The following is a 16,215-nucleotide window of genomic DNA, read 5'->3' on the forward strand; positions in this document are numbered from 1 at the left end:
TGTCACTTCCCTTATATGCAAATCACATTCATGCATATTCATTATGAATATCCTGAAAAGTCGACAGGATGATGGTCCCCCAGTTCGGGTTTAACACTGATCAAGGTCACCTACTATCTTTGCTCTGCTATTAATGTGAATTGTCTGTATTCTCTCCCTCTTTTAATCTGCTCTCAGTTGTCTGAAAAGGAAAACACCCTCTCCTACCATCCCTCTGTAATTAATTGTATGTGTGGGGAAGTTGAAATCTTCCTCTGGCCTTGAAAATCTTTTCCAGAAATAGTGTAAGCTGCACACATACACTCACCTGCTTCCATCTTCACAATCTTTATTGCCGCTAGCTCTCCCGTCACTTTGTTTCTTGCCTGTTTGGAAAGACAGATGACAGTAAGGAGAGAGTAGACACCACCATATTTGTGAAGACAAAAAAAAGAGGACACATAACCCTGCCCCTGCTCAAGCCACACCGCCACCCACACTCCACCCCTCACCATACCATACCCCTGCCTCCCACCAGGCCTAGTTCAACCCATGCCCCACCCATCACCTTTCACCCATTTCCTTAGACCCCTTTGCCACCCTCAGTACTCTTTTAGCCCTCATCTATCCTCCACTGAATCTTATCACCCCCCATCAGCCCAGGCTCCATCCCTATCTCACCATCCTTCCCTTGCCTCTAAGGCCATTCTTCTATCCCTGTCCAGCTTCTCTTCCTTCTTTACCTTTTCTTCTGTACTCCCACCCCAGGACCAATATCTCTCTCTCTTCTCTCCCCTATCACCTCCCAAAGGTACTGCATCTCTCTTTCCCTCCTCCTCCCTGGATTCACTGTCTTTCTCAATCTCCCCCAACCCAGCATCTGCCTCTCACTTCCTCTTCACCCTCTATTCCCCAAAAGTTTCCCCCATGGTAGCGTCTCTTCCTACCCCCTTGCCATGGGTGCTTCTCTCTCTACCCTAGAAGCCTTCTCTCTGTAGCTACTTCCTGTTCCCGTGTAGGTGGGACACTGCATAGAGAAGGCTTCCAAGGCTGGCTGTCCAAAGATTCAATTGCAACAGCCATGGACAAGGTAGGTGGAGGAGTTGGGAGAGCCATAACCGACTCCAGGGTGAAAGCCGGCTCTGCCAAACTGGGTGGGCTCATAGGCCGGTTAAACCCAGACAGACTCCCCCATTAAAAAAAACACCATCCAGACACCCAGACAGTCCTCTAAAAAGAGGACATGTCTGGGTTTTCCAGACATATGGTAACCTTATCTCTACTAACTGACAGTCTTGGTTTGATCTTTCTCGTGCATTTGATATCCCACATTTCTGTGGCACAACCTTACATATTGGGGTAAATTCAAGATATGGCACCAGGATGATGCACACCCTGAGTGTGATTTCTTTAGTGGCAGGTCCATGTGGAGTTTCTGTTTACAGAATACTAGCATAAATCCTCATGTACGCACCTAAGGTTAGGTAAAAGCACTTACAAGGGGCCACTGAAAAGTTCTCAGCCCAACCAAGAAAAGAATGATGTGAAGCCATGAAACTTGAAAGTTTTCAGCAGCCAATGCCTAATAACCAACTTCAACAGTGATGTCACAGTGGCTTGGTTTCCCTATATTTGTGCCCATTTACTAGATGCATTTGCCTCATTGAAATTAAAAGTGTCAAGAAAAGTGTGTAAGTTTCATAGCTCCACATCATTCTCTTCTTGGCTGGGCTGAGAACTTTTCAGTGATCCTTCATATTGTGATGTCATAATGCCTCATTCCGCCAATGCCTAAGAGCCAACTTCATTGATGATGTCACAATGGCTTGGTTTCCCTATCCTTGTGCCCATTTACTAGATGCATTTGCCTCACTGAAACAAAAAGTGTCAAGAAAAGTGTGGAATAACTTGTTAGTGTGGAATAACTTGGCTCCACATCATTCTCTTCTTGGTTGGATTGAGAACTTTTCAGCAGCCCTCTCATATGCCAGCACAAAGGTACAAAGCACAAATTATAGTATTCTATAACTTGTGAACCTTACTGCCTGACCCCCTCCCCCAAACTACCCATGCCCCTCCCATGTCCATACCCCTTAAAATGGCACGCTCTGGATTTGGAGTACACAACTTATAGAATAGTAACTGCTACATGATGCCACTTAGAGCTCATAATTGGTTCTTAACTCCAATTAACGTTATGTTATATAGGATTTATAATCCGTTAACTCCCTAAATTATGTTCAAGGCAGAGTATATAGAACTATAAATAAGCAAGAAATAACAAGCAATTGCTTCAAAATATTTTGCCACATCAACAATTTTCAGAAAAATAAGTCTTCATAAGTTTCCTAAACATAAAATAATTATTAAAAGCATGTATTGCCACAGGTAAGCTGTTCTACAGTTGTGCAGCAAGAAAAATATATGAATGAGATAAAATAAATTTGAACCTAATATTCCTAGATGAAGGCAATTCCAAAAGCAAATACAGTAAAACCTTGGTTTACAAGCATAATTCGTTCCGAAAACAAGCTTGTAATCCAAAACACTCGTATATCAAAGCAAATTTCCTCATAAGAAATAATTAAAACTCAGACGATTCATTCCACAACCCCAAAACTTTAATACAAAATACTATACGTACTCGTATTGCAAGACCTCGCTTGTTTAGAACAATCACTACACTCCTGCAGTGTCAGAGAGAGAAGAACCATCAGCTCAGTTGTGATGATGTGACTCGTGTATACTAGAGAGTTGCGCGGGGACAGAAATCCCACCCGTCCCCACCCATCCCCGCCAAAGTCCCACCCGTCCCCGTGAGGAATCCCACCTGTCCCAACCCGTCCCCGAGAGGAATCCCTCCATCCCCACCCGTCCCCGCGAGGAATCCCCTCCGTCCCCGCGAGGAATCCCTTCCGTCCCCGCCCATCCCTATAAACTTCAGAAATAGTTATTTCATTTAATTATGCTACTAAGAACATAAGAACATAAGAAGTTGCCTCTGCTGAGTCAGACCAGAGGTCCATCGCGCCCAGCAGTCCGCACCTGCGGTGGCCCATCAGGCCCATGACCTGTACGGTGATCATTGTCTGAACCCTTAAATCCCCTTGGTCTCTATCTAAACTCTCTCTATATCCCATCTCTACCTCTATCTGTATCCCTCAATCCCCCTATCTTTCAGGAATTTATCTAATCCTTCTTTAAAACCCTGGAGTGTACTCTGTCCTATCACAGCCTCCGGCAGTGTGTTCCATGTGTCCACTACCCTCTGAGTGAAAAAGAACTTCCTAGCATTGGTTCTAAACCTGTCCCCTTTCAGCTTCTCCGAGTGCCCCCTTGTACTTGTGGGCCCCATTAGTCTGAAGAATCTATTTCTGTCTACCTTCTCGATACCTCTCATGATCTTGAAAGTCACTATCATGTCTCCTCTGAGTCTCCGCTTTTCCAGGGAGAAGAGCCCCAGCCTTTCTAACCTGTCTGCATATGAAAGGTTTTCCATGCCTTTTATCATTTTCGTCGCTCTTCTCTGGACCCTCTCAAGCATCGCCATGTCCTTCTTGAGGTACGGCGACCAATACTGGACACAGTACTCCAGGTGCGGGCGCACCATCGCTCGATACAGCGGCATGATGACTTCCTTCGTCCTGGTTGTGATACCCTTCTTAATAATACCCAACATTCTATTTGCTTTCTTTGAGGCTGCTGCACATTGTGCCGTTGATTTCATTGTTGTATCCACTAGCACACCCAAGTCCTTTTCAAGGTTGCTTTCCCCTAGCACCGATCCCCCCATTTTGTAGCTGAACATCGGGTTCTTTTTCCCTATATGCATGACCTTGCATTTCTCTGTATTAAATCGCATTTGCCATTTGTTTGCCCACTCTTCCAGTTTGTTTAGGTCCCTTTGAATTAAAGGCTCTGGTAGAAACCCATTTACAAATAAACAAAAAGACTTTATTAATTTGGAAATATTAATTGGGAAGAATACATACTTTGTAAACGGGTTTCTACAGAACCTCTAATGTTTATAAATTTTTATCAACACAACTAATATACTACTTTATCCTGAAGCAAAAAAAAAAAAAAAAAGAATTTTTTTCCTACCTTTGTTGCCTGGTTTCTGCTTTTCTCATGTTCTCATTCAATTCCTTCCATCCACTATCTCTCTTCTCTCTGCGTCTTCCATTTGCTCTGTTACTGTGCCTCTCCCTTTCTCCCCCCTTCCAAATTGGTCTGGCACCCATCTTCTTCCCTCCGCTCCCCCCATACTCTGGCATCTCTGTCTTCTTCCCTGCCAGCGTCTTCTCCCCACTCTCTCTTCCCCATTTCCTTTCAGCGTCCTTCTCCCCCCTCTGTCTTCCCCATGTCCTTTCAGCGTCCTTCTCCCCCTCTGTCTTCCCCATGTCCTTTCAGCGTCCTTCTCCCCCTCTGTCTTCCCCATGTCATTTCAGCGTCCTTCTCCCCCCCTCCCCATGTCCTTTCAGCGTCCTTCTCCCCCTCTGTCTTCCTATGTCCTTTCAGCGTCCTTCTCCACCCTCTGTCTTCCCCATGTCCTTTCAGCGTCCTTCTCCACCCTCTGTCTTCCCCATGTCCTTTCAGCGTCCTTCTCCACCCTCTGGTCTTCCCCATGTCCTTTCAGCGTCCTTCTCCCCCTTCTGTCTTCCCCATGTCCTTTCAACGTCCTTCTCCCCCCCCCCATGTCCTTTCAGCGTCCTTCTCTCCCTCTGTCTTCTTATGTCCTTTCAGCGTCCTTCTCCCCCCGTCTTCCCTATGTCCTTTCAGCGTCCTTCTCCCCCCCGTCTTCCCTATGTGCTTTCAGCGTCCTTCTCCACCCCTTTGTCTTCCCCAGTGCTTTCAGCGTCTTTCTCCCCCCTCAGTTTTACCCATTTTCCTAAAGCGTCTTTTCCTCTCCACTCCACCTTTCCTCCCTTTCTCTCTCCCTGCCCCTTACCTTCATGGCACTTCCCCACCCGCACGACAACAGAACAGGCCCGGTCCGACAAACCTCCCTGCCCTGTAGCCGCGAATCTAAATTACCTTCTTACAGCAGCTGGAGTATTGAAGCTGCTGTAAGAAGGTAATTTAGATTCGCGGCTACAGGGCAGGAAGGTTTGTCGGAACGGGCCTGTTGTCGGTCGGTCGGGGGAAGCACCACAAAGGTAAGGGGACCTGGCCGGCTGTGCACACCCCCCTAAGGCTGCACCCGGGGCGGACCTCCCTCCCCACCCCTTCCTTGGTACGCCACTGCCTTTCCCTACCTGTCCTGCCGCAGCACACAGCCGACCGGAAGTCTTCCCGATGTCAGCGCTGATGTCGGAGGAAGGGAGGGCTTTGCTTAAGCCCTCCCTCCGACGTCAGCACTGACATCGTGGAAGACTTCCGATCGGCTGTGTGCTGCGGCTGGGCAGGTAGGGAGAAGACAAGCCTCACGAGTACATCCAACTCCGCAGGAATCCCGCGACCCTAGGGGACGTCCCCACGGGATCCCCGTGACACTAGGGGGTGTCCCCACAGGATCCCCATGACCCTAGGGGGTGTCCCCACGGGATCCCCGTGACCTGAAGGGGGAATTTGCGGGATCCCCGCGGGATTCCCGTCATCCCTGTTCCCGTGCAGCTCTCTAGCTTGTATATCAAGTTAAAATTTAATAAAATGTTTTGCTTGTCTTGCAAAACACTTGCAAACTAAGTTACTTGCAATCCAAATTTTTACTGTAATTACAATGTCTAGGAACAGAGTATGACTTCAGTAAGCTTACCAGAGAAACCAAACTCTCTGGACAAAAGCCATTAACGGCCAGATTCTGTAAATGGTGCCTACATCGTGCGGCAGCTACAAAAACGATGCCATTCATGTGATATTCACATATAGATGCTGTCAACAGAATTGCAACTACAGAAAAACGTAGGCGCTGGTAATGTAGGCCAGGGTTTTAAAGGCCTACATAACTGGCGCCTAAGTCTGACTGAGAATCACGGTTAACAGCGCCTAAGGTCATCTCCACCCCTAATTACTTTGACCTTAGGTACCGTTGGATACCATGCTTAGACACGATTCCAGCACCTATCTTCATAAGTACCTCCTAGTGACTACTTTATTAATGAGGTTTTAATTGTTTTTTAACAGCACACTCAATTACCATGGCGATTAAAACTAATTAAATCAATTAAGTTAGACTCTAGTTGCTCTCTTTCTGAAAACGGGACATTTTGGCGTCCCGGAGCTGTGCTTGGGGATAATGGGACAGGCTACCTAAAAACAGGATAGTTATGTTCAAAACGGGACGTATGGTCACGTTAGTTATGACAGCAGCTCTTCTTTAGTCTCTTCTATTGCTTTTAGTTTTTAAAACATGCCATAATCGATCACCATCATATTTGGACAAATATCTAACACCTTACTCAACAACATGCCCATTACGTTTCTCACAGCAAAATCTCTTAGTAATTCCATCAGACAAATAGTTTACTCATCTACTAGAGATCGTTCTTTTGCAGTTATTGGTCCTCAACTTTGGAATGCTCTCTTAAATCACATTTGAATAGAACAAAATCTTGAACTCTTTAAAACATTATTAAAATCTTTCTTATTCACAGACGCATATGACCAATGAAATCTTAGGGTTACAGAAGATGGATCGAACTTTGATCAAAAGAATAACAGAAATCAAAAAGAAAACTGCAGAACAGATGATGACCCCACACTACAAATCCTTCAGAAAAGAAATAAAAACCCTCCTATTCAAGAAATCCTTAAAGACAAACTAACACAGCAAGAATCATCTCAGTCCCCAATATCAATCCACTCCACTCCATAATACTACGGGAAATGTCCAGATAACTCCTTATGTATTCCTAAATATCCAAATACTGTAACTCCTTATGTAATCTGCCTTGAACTGCAAGGTAATGGCGGAATAGAAATCACTAATGTAATGTACTTGATGATGCAGGCACTTTATTGAGTCAAACAAACTGGGTCTTCGTTTCTCTATAACAAAGGTGGATCATTTTTTAAAACAACATTTTGATTGACTCAATAAAGTGCCTGCATCAACTACATCTGTTCTGCAGTTTTCCTTTTGGTTTCGGTTGTTCGACATTCACTGCAGACCTGTTGTCTCTTCTCTCTTTCTGTCAAAAAAAAAAATAGCAAGCATATAATCAGATTTTATTTATAATTTTATTTGCTTTCTTTTACTATTGAAATTGTAGTTCTAAATCCCAGACATTTTCTGATTGTGGTACAAGTGTACAATAAACTTGGAAACTTGGTATTGGTGGACGACAACATTTAAAAATAAAATTAAAAATTAGAATGCAAAAAGAGGGAGAGGCAGGAGAGGGAAAGGCTCTCAGAAGATGAGACTAAACATTTGGTCTCAGACCAAGCAGAATCAGGGGTAATTAGTCTTTCCAAAAAAAAAGAGTTGACTGAACAAGAAATATCAGTATTGTCTCATGGTTTATCTTTTGTACCTTTAACCAGGATTGACTTCGAAAGGTTTCTTAGGTTATTGCAGATAAAGATTTTCTTTGCTGATAAAAAGATGGGGCATGATAAGACTTTGATCGGATCGTCTTCTTTGTGGGTTCCACCTGGTGCTTTGGATCCCATATTGAATGTGTTCAACAGTGCGCATTTCAAGAAGCTGAAGCATGGGACAAAACATTTGGTGTTTTCTATAACAATTTGTCATCCATACAAAGTACAGCCAGTAGCATAGCAAGGGGGGATGGTGGTGAACGGTCCACCTTGGGCACCGTCTTACTAAGGGCGCGGCACTCCTCCTCCTCTCTGCCCCCGCTCCTCTTCTTGCCACGCTCGTGTGTCCCTTGCCTTCCCCCATACCTCTTTTACTTCCCCAGTGTGAGGTTGTTGGCCACATCGGCGCTCTCTCTCTGATGTCACTTCTGGGACCAGCGTCTATGAAGTGACGTCAAAGGGTGACACCGCCGTGGGCATGCCGCTCACGCCGAAGAAATTAACAAGATACGGGGGAAAGGGAAGGGGGTGCGCAAGTGGCAGGGGAGGGGGCACCACTGCCCCGGGCGCCGCTCACCCTTACTACGCCACTGCGTACAGCTTTGAATAATTTACAGACAGATGATTTCATTATTATTAAGGCTGACAAGAGAAGAACAGTTGTGGTATTGGACAAGTATAAATATTGTGAAGAAATTTATGGACCGTTAAGTGATTCATCTGTTTATCAGAGATAACTGTTCAATTCAACTAGCTCCCTCTTCTACTAAACCGCGCTAGCAGTTTTAATGCGGGGAGCCGCATTGAATGACCCACACTGCTCCCGACGCTCATAGGAACTCTATGAGCATCGGGAGCAGCACGGGTCATTCAGCGCGGTTTCCTGCGCTAAAACCACTAGCGCAGTTTAATAGAAGAAGGGGTAAATGTCTTCAGAGTCAAATTTTAAAAATCATTAACACCTCCCCTTTTTATAAAATCATAGCACAGTGTTTAGCACCAGCCACGGTGGTGAGAGCTCCGATGCTCATAGAAGCATCGGAGCAGTTACCACTGTGGACAGTGCTAAAAAAAGGCATTATGGTTTAACAAAATGGAGAGGTGGGGGGTTAAATCTGGTTCAGATTGTGGTTTTAAAGATTACAGGTTTTTGAATAAATAAGTACATAAGTAGTTGCCTCCGCCGGGGCAGATCAGAGGTCCATCCCGCCCAGCGGTCCGCTCACGCGGCGGCCCATCAGGCATATTGCCTGAGCAGCGGTCCCTGACTAATTTTATACCTACCTCTACACTTATCTCTAAACCTTCCACTGCTCTTATCTGTACCCCTCAATCCCATTGTCCTCCAGGAACCTATCCAGGTCTTCCTTGAAACCCTGTACTGTGCTATTTCCTATCACGGCCTCCGGAAGGGTGTTCCATGTGTCCACCACCCTCTGTGTGAAAAAGAATTTCCTTGCGTTTGTTCTAAACCTGTCCCCCTTCAATTTCATCGAGTGACCCCTTGTTCTTGTGGTTTCTTTCAAATTGAAAAATCTGTCCTTGTCAACCTTTTCGATGCCCCTCAGGATCTTGAAGGTCTCTATCATATCTCCTCTGAGTCTCCGCTTTTCCAGGGAGAACAGCCCCAGCTTCTTCAGTCTGTCAGTGTATGTAAGGTTTTCCATACCCTTAAACAGTTTAGTTGCTCTTCTCTGGACTCCCTCAAGCATTGCCATGTCCTTTTTGAGGTACGGTGACCAGTACTGTACACAGTATTCCAGATGCGGGCGCACCATAGCCCGGTACAGTGGCAGGATGACTTCCTTCGTTCTGGTCGAGATACCCTTCTTAATGATACCTAACATTTGGTTTGCTTTCCTCGAGGCTGTGGCGCACTTGCTGACGCCTTCAATGTCGTGTCTACCATCACTCCCAGGTCTCTTTCCAGCTTACTGACCCCTAGCATTGATCCCCCCATTTTGTAAGTGAACATAGGGTTCCTTCTCCCTATATGCATGACCTTGCATTTCCCTACGTTGAAGCTCATTTGCCACTTTTTCGCCCATTCTTCCAGTGTCGTAAGATCCCTTTGGAGATCCTCGCAATCTACCGTGGTTTCAACCTTGCTGAATAGTTTGGTGTCATCTGCGAATTTGATGACCTCACATTTTGTTCCCGCCTCCAGGTCGTCAATGAATATGTTAAACAGGAGCGGTCCCAGCACTGACCCTTGAGGAACCCCGCTCGTGACCCCTTGCCAGTCCGAGTAGTGGCCCTTTACACCAACCCTCTGCTTCCTGTCTGCCAGCCAGTTTTTGATCCATCGGTGGACCTCCCCTCGCACCCCGTGATTCCATAGCTTCCTGAGCAACCGCTCATGTGGTACCTTATCGAAGGCTTTCTGGAAGTCTAGGTAAATTATGTCTATGGGTTCACCTTTGTCCACCTGGCTATTTACCCCCTCAAAGAAGTACAACAAGTTTGTGAGGCACGACCTACCCTTGCAAAACCCATGCTGGCTCGACCTTAGCTGTCCATTTTTTTCGATATGATCACAGATGCTGTCCTTAATCAGCGCCTCCATCATCTTTCCCGGGACCGATGTGAGGCTCACCTGCCTATAGTTTCCCGGGTCGCCCCTTGAACCCTTCTTGAAGATGGGTGTGACATTAGCTATTTTCCAGTCCTCCGGGATCTCTCCAGTTTTTAGGGATAGATTGCATATTTGCTGAAGTGTCTCTGCTATTTCATTCCTTAATTCCTTGAGCACCCTTGGGTGAATGCCATCTGGACCTGGCGACTTGTCGCTCTTTAGCTTGTCTATCTGCCTGAGGACATCCTCCTGGCTCACTTCTAGTTGGACCAGCTTGCTATCTTGATCTCCATTTTCTATTTCCTCTGGTTCCGGAATGTTGGATGTGTCCTCCCTCGTGAAGACCGACGTAAAGAAGTCATTTAACTTGTCAGCTATTTCTTTTTCCTCCCTCACTACTCCCTTTCTATCCCCATCATCCAAGGGCCCCACTTCCTCCCTCGCTGGTTGCTTTCCCTTTACGTACCTGAAGAATGGTTTGAAATTTTTTGCCTCTCCCGCTAGTCTCTCTTCATATTCCCTCTTTGCTCTCCTAACCACTCGGTGGCACTCCTTCTGGCTTTCCTTGTGTTCCTTTTGGTTGGCCTGCGTTTGGTCCTGTTTCCATTTTTTGAACGATGATTTCTTGTCACTGATCGCCTTTTTTACAGCAGCCGTTATCCATGCTAACATCCTAACATTTCTGTCCAGTACACACTGGCAAAAATACATAAAAGGTCGATTGATCCTCCAGACTGTCCTTTAATTTCCTCTAGACCAGTGGTCTCAAACTCAAACCCTTTGCAGGGCCACATTTTGGATTTGTAAGTACTTGGAGGGCAGCAGAAAAAAGTTATTAAAAAAATGACAATTTTGCATGATGTAAAAACTCTTTATAGTTTATAAATCTTTCCTTTAGGCTTAGTCTCAATAATAATACTGTCATTTATAGCTAAAGAGACATATGATCAAGAAACTGTTTTATTTTACTTTTGTAATTATGATAAACATACCAAGGGCCTCAAAATAATACCTGGCGGGCAGCATGTGGCCCCCAGGCCGTGAGTTTGAGACTACCGAGTTAAGGGGAACGGTTAATCTGCTGGCTGGGTTGGAGGGCAGAGAGGAGAACAGGACAATCAAGCCATTGTGACGTCACTGATGAGGTTGGCTCTTATTGGTGGAATGAGGCATTATGACATCACAATCTCGGCTCTGCTTCCCAAAGACAAACAGGATGTCATGGATACAGTTAAGGCAGTGGTCTCAACCTCAAACCCTTTGCAGGGCCACCTTTTGGATTTGTAGGTACTTGGAGGGCCGCAGAAAAAAATAGTTAATGTCTTATTAAAGAAATGACAATTTTGCATGATGTAAAACTCTTCATAGTTTATATATCTTTCCTTTTGGCTAAGTCTTAATTATAATATTGTCATTTATGGCTAAAGAGATATATGATCAAGAAACTTTTATTTTACTTTTGTGATTATGATAAACAAAGCGAGGGCCTCAAAATAGGACCTAGCGGGCCGCGAGTTTGAGACCACTGCTCTAGATGGGTCTTTATTGGAACCTCTATCTTGCTTTGTTGATTATTTTTTTAAAGATGGAGGTATTAAAAGTTCCATCTTTCATTAGAGACTCTATTTATCTGATGAATTTGTTATCAGAAATTCCTGAGGATGATTTTCCTTTTGTTCTAGTATCCTTGGATGATTCAAATCTCTCTCATGAATATTCATTGTGGATATCCTGAAAACCTGACCGGCTGGGATGCCTCTAGGACCAGGTTTGGGAACCACTGCAGTATACTGTGATGAAGTGTATTATTACTAGAAAATGACATGGAATATTATTTGTTCCCATCACCACCCTGTCCCCACATTGGTATAAAATCTTATTTGTACAAAAAGCAAGCGATTGTCTATCAAATTAGTGAGGTAGAGTTTGAGTTTGCAGGGACAGGGTGAGGGTGGGGATGGGATTAAAACTTATGGGGACGGGGTGAGGATGGGGGACTTTGTCTCCATGTCATTCTCTAATTATTACCACCAATATTTGGATATCTTCTTTCAGACGCCTCACAATTTATTTTTTTTATTCTGCAGTTTCTTCCTGCTTCTAATTCAAGTGGTGCTAAGGGGAGGCATTGCCTAGTGGTTACAGCTGTGGGCTGCAAACCACAGAAGCTAAAGGTCAAATCCAGTTTCTTCCACTGATGTTCCTTGTGTGCTACTCTCTCGTTTGCCTCATGCACAGGCCCCGATTAAAGCTTTTGGAAATATATGCCTAAGAGATTTGATCATACTCAGGCAGCATATTGGAAACTAGCATGGGACAGGCACATAGCCATTCATGTTAACCTCTGAGCTTTACTCTTAGGCCTCTTAGAATATGTGTGAGGGCCTCAGGTACAAACACAGGCCGTAATCTACTAATTTGTGTTAATGCTATTTAAAGCATGTTAAATAATGCAAGACTCATTATTCTCTCTGGGGTTTAACTCAAATTAATGAATGTTAATGTGCTTAAACTTGTGTTAAATTATTAACAAAAGTTAGTAAATAAAGGCCTGAGATTATTAACCTTGAGCTCAGAGAAAAATGTACATATATGAATGCATCTTTCTTTGAGCTTCACGAAAATCCAATCAAATAAACTAAGGTTGGAATCTAGAGCCATGAGCTTTTATTCATAAGCAAGGATTTCCCTAACCCCACCCAACATGTTTAATATGGCCATTGAAGGGTGACAGACGTTATAAAGGGGATGGGACAATTTTCCTATGAGGCTAGGGCTCTTCATCTAGAAGAGATGGCATGAGAGGAGATATGATAGAAGTCTATAAAATACAGTGTGTAACAGGTAAACGTGAATCACTTTGTTTACTCTTTTCAAAAGTATAAGGTCGGGGGGGCATGCAATGAAGCTATTAAGTAGTAAATGTAAAACAAACTGCAGAAAATATTTCTTCACTCAACATGTAAACTCTGGAATTAATTGCCAGAGAATGTGATAAAAGCAGTTAGCTTATCAGGGTTTAAAGTTTTGGACAAATTCCTAAAAGAAAAGTTCATAAGCTATTATTAAGATAAACCTGAGAAAATCTATTTATTTCTGGGTTAAGCAACATAAAGTCTGTTTTGTTCTTTCAGGATATTGCCATGTATTGTAACCTGGATTGAACACTGTTGGTAACAGGAATCAGGGCTTGATAGACCTTCAGTCTGTCCCAGTATGGCAAGGCTTATGTTCTTATGATCTCCACCAAAGGCCATGCACCAATCACGGGCTCGTAGTGCAGGTTTTAGTGCCCGCAGTGGCGGTAACTGCTCCGACGCTCATAGAATTCCTATGAGCGTCGGAGCAGTTACCGATGCTGCGAGCGCTAAAACCAGCGCTATGCGTTAGTAAAAGAGGCGGGTAAGTGTCACTCCTAAGGGCTCCTTTTACAAAGCTGCGTTAGGGCCTTAATGCGCGGAATAGCGCGCGCTAAAATGCCGCACGCACTAGCCGCTACTGCCTCCTCTTGAGTAGGTGGTAGTTTTTCGGGTAGCACGCACTAATCCGGTGAGTGCGCTAAAAACGCTAGCGCACCTTTGTGTAAAAGGAGTCCTAAGTTTCAAGTTTTTATGTTATTTACTATCTTGCCCTTTGGAGATCCCTCCAGGCAGGTTACAATCTAAAAGTAATTAGATACTTAAAAGGACAGGGGTTAAAAAAAGACATGATTTTTTAGGGAGAGGAGGAACTACAATAAAAAAAAAAATAGAAAAGTAGGGGGGATAATACAAAAGGGGGTACTGATATGTCCAGACTTGGTTCAGTCTCATTAAGTCTAACATGATTACCTTTCTGGCAAAGAATGTTTAGTTCAAGAGAACGCATCAAGGAAGAGAAAAGTTTTTGGAAGCAAATTCCAAAGTGTGGATCCATTTACGGAAAAGATAGATTAACGAACATGCTCATGCACAATTTCTCTATGCATGGAAATCACTAGGCGGTTATGCTCTGCAGAATGGAAAGCTCTTTGCAGGATATAGGGTATAAGGTGTCGTGAAAGATAAGAGTGGTTCATTTTGATTGGAGTGTCTTGAAAATCAGTAATAATATTTTGTAGGTGATCCGATGAGTGGTCGGTAACCAATGCGATTTTTTTACATAGCGGAGCAATGTGGTCAAATTTTCTTGCATTGATAAGCCATAAAGTGGTGTTTTGTCAGTGGAAGAACAGTGAGATCATTTGTTCTGTGTATATGTGCGTGTGTGTTTTAATATGCAGAAGGAGGGTTGTGCAAGTGGAACAGAAGTGAGGTCAGTGTGAAGGGCTATTTTTAATTTAGGTATTTGCATCGCCTATCTGTGTTCACTTATCTCATGAAACGTTCAACTGACAGCAACCAGCATTTCAAGATAGGTATCTCTATAGAAACTGGATTGATGTTGTCCTTTAAACTTATACATCCCAGTTTTAGAAAAGAAGTGCTTGTATGTATGAGCAATTGAATGTCATCTATGGGCGTACTGAAGTTCTTTATGTACTTATTAAGTTCCCCTGTTTCCATCCACCCTCACCACAAGTAAACAAGCCTCACCAAAGGCTACTGGTAAACAAGCTTACAGATGCCCTGGGGTCAGCGCAATGGAAACCAAAGACTAAACGTCATAGCTATACACTAGAAAAAAGCAGCAAACAACAAGAATAAGGAACCATTCTCCAGGCTATTTATAGGTACAGAAAGCATTTTATCTGCGCTAACCATCTGGGATCAATGGCTGGACTTTTAGCCTCATGGAGAGATGTTGCCAGTATAGTGTTTAGCTTGAGAGAGGAAAAGTTTGCACCTTCTGTAAATGGCATATTCACATTCTCAATTATTTATTTATTTCTCGGTACTTTTTATATGGTCTTTAACTACCATGTTGCAGATCAAAGCAGTTTACAATCTTAAAATCTACGTAAAAGGAAAGGAACTCCAAAATCTGTGACAGGAAAGTATAATCAATCGTCCATCAGAGAGCAAACACAGAAACTTACATTCAGGTAATGCCATCCAATACCACTCCCAACAGTTCAGTGAATTTTCATTAAATGCCCTTGGAAAAAGCCAGGTCTTCAGCTTTGTCTTACATAGTTTTAGTAATAAATCTCTTTTATTAAAGAGAAGGTGGCAATGAACAATACAAGATATGAAAGGTGAAATTTTCAATAGGCAGCAAAAGCGTACATTCACATCTCCCCCTCCCCCCCCCAAGCCCAACAACACAAAGCTATCAAAACAATATACGAGATAGAACTGTCATGGTAGCAAATATATGTCAAGAAACAACAAGAGATTCAAAACCCCTTGAGTCTGGAAATGCAATCAAAACAACCAAAGCATAAAACCTAAATGGGGGTCCTCACAAGGTACGCAATCACTTTTGGGGAAGACATCAAGCATGAAAAAAGAGCCCACATAAAGTACAAGAGATCCAGATACAAGGAAAAAGGCCCTGAAGCCCCTAAAGGGACGCATCCTTCTAACCTATTCATAATTTGTCTACGTGCTCTCTGGGTCAGGGACTGTAAGTAAGGGTCCCAAATAGATAAAAAGTTCTTCCTGTGCTTATATGTGGCTCATGCACCCTGCAATTCCCAAGAAACCTAACAATATCTGCCCTCCAAGTCCAATAAGAGGGGGGTTGTGAGATAGCCCATATCTGCAAGGTAGTTTTATGACCCAGTAAACTAAGTTTTTTTTAAAATTCAAATCTATTTTATTAAGCAACAGTAAAACAACAGCAAAGACAACCATGGTATGCATTTTCATCAAACACCCGCGGAGGACTGGACTCTTATGTCCTCCCCGGACCCACCATACCCCCACCCCCCCCGACAAAGAAGCCCCTACCCCCCACCCACCCCTCCCCGTCCCCCCACAGATACAGAAAAACTCGTAAGCAGGGAACAGCAGAGACACCTAGAAGCACAGTTTCAGAGGTGGAGTCTATTCAAGACCCGGCTACGACTCTCAGGAGTCAAAATGTTCAAATATGGAGTCCAAGTGTGAACAAAGTCTCTGCTCCGGCGTCGAGAAGAATGAGCCAAACGGGCCTCCCAACCCATAAGTTCATGGAGGCGATTCCTCCAGTACCAGAATGAAGGTGGTTCAGATGACAGCCAGCAACACAAGATACATTTCTTCCCCAAAACA

General features: G+C 44.0%; 1 protein-coding gene across 5 annotated transcripts in view; it reads right to left on the minus strand.

Annotated features, from left to right (window-relative positions):
- The window catches only part of MAP4K1 (mitogen-activated protein kinase kinase kinase kinase 1), a 176,053-nt gene that overhangs the window by 124,097 nt on the left and 35,741 nt on the right, over window positions 1-16,215 (minus strand). For all 5 annotated transcript variants that reach the window (XM_033956546.1, XM_033956543.1, XM_033956542.1 and 2 more), the window contains exon 2: window positions 308-365. In XM_033956546.1, the coding sequence (XP_033812437.1) occupies window positions 308-317 (10 nt within the window). In that variant the 5' untranslated portion in view covers window positions 318-365. The remainder of the gene's footprint in view (window positions 1-307; window positions 366-16,215) is intronic.

This window comes from Geotrypetes seraphini, chromosome 8 (genome assembly GCF_902459505.1).
Source record: "Geotrypetes seraphini chromosome 8, aGeoSer1.1, whole genome shotgun sequence".
In the NCBI taxonomy this organism is placed as follows: domain Eukaryota; kingdom Metazoa; phylum Chordata; class Amphibia; order Gymnophiona; family Dermophiidae; genus Geotrypetes; species Geotrypetes seraphini.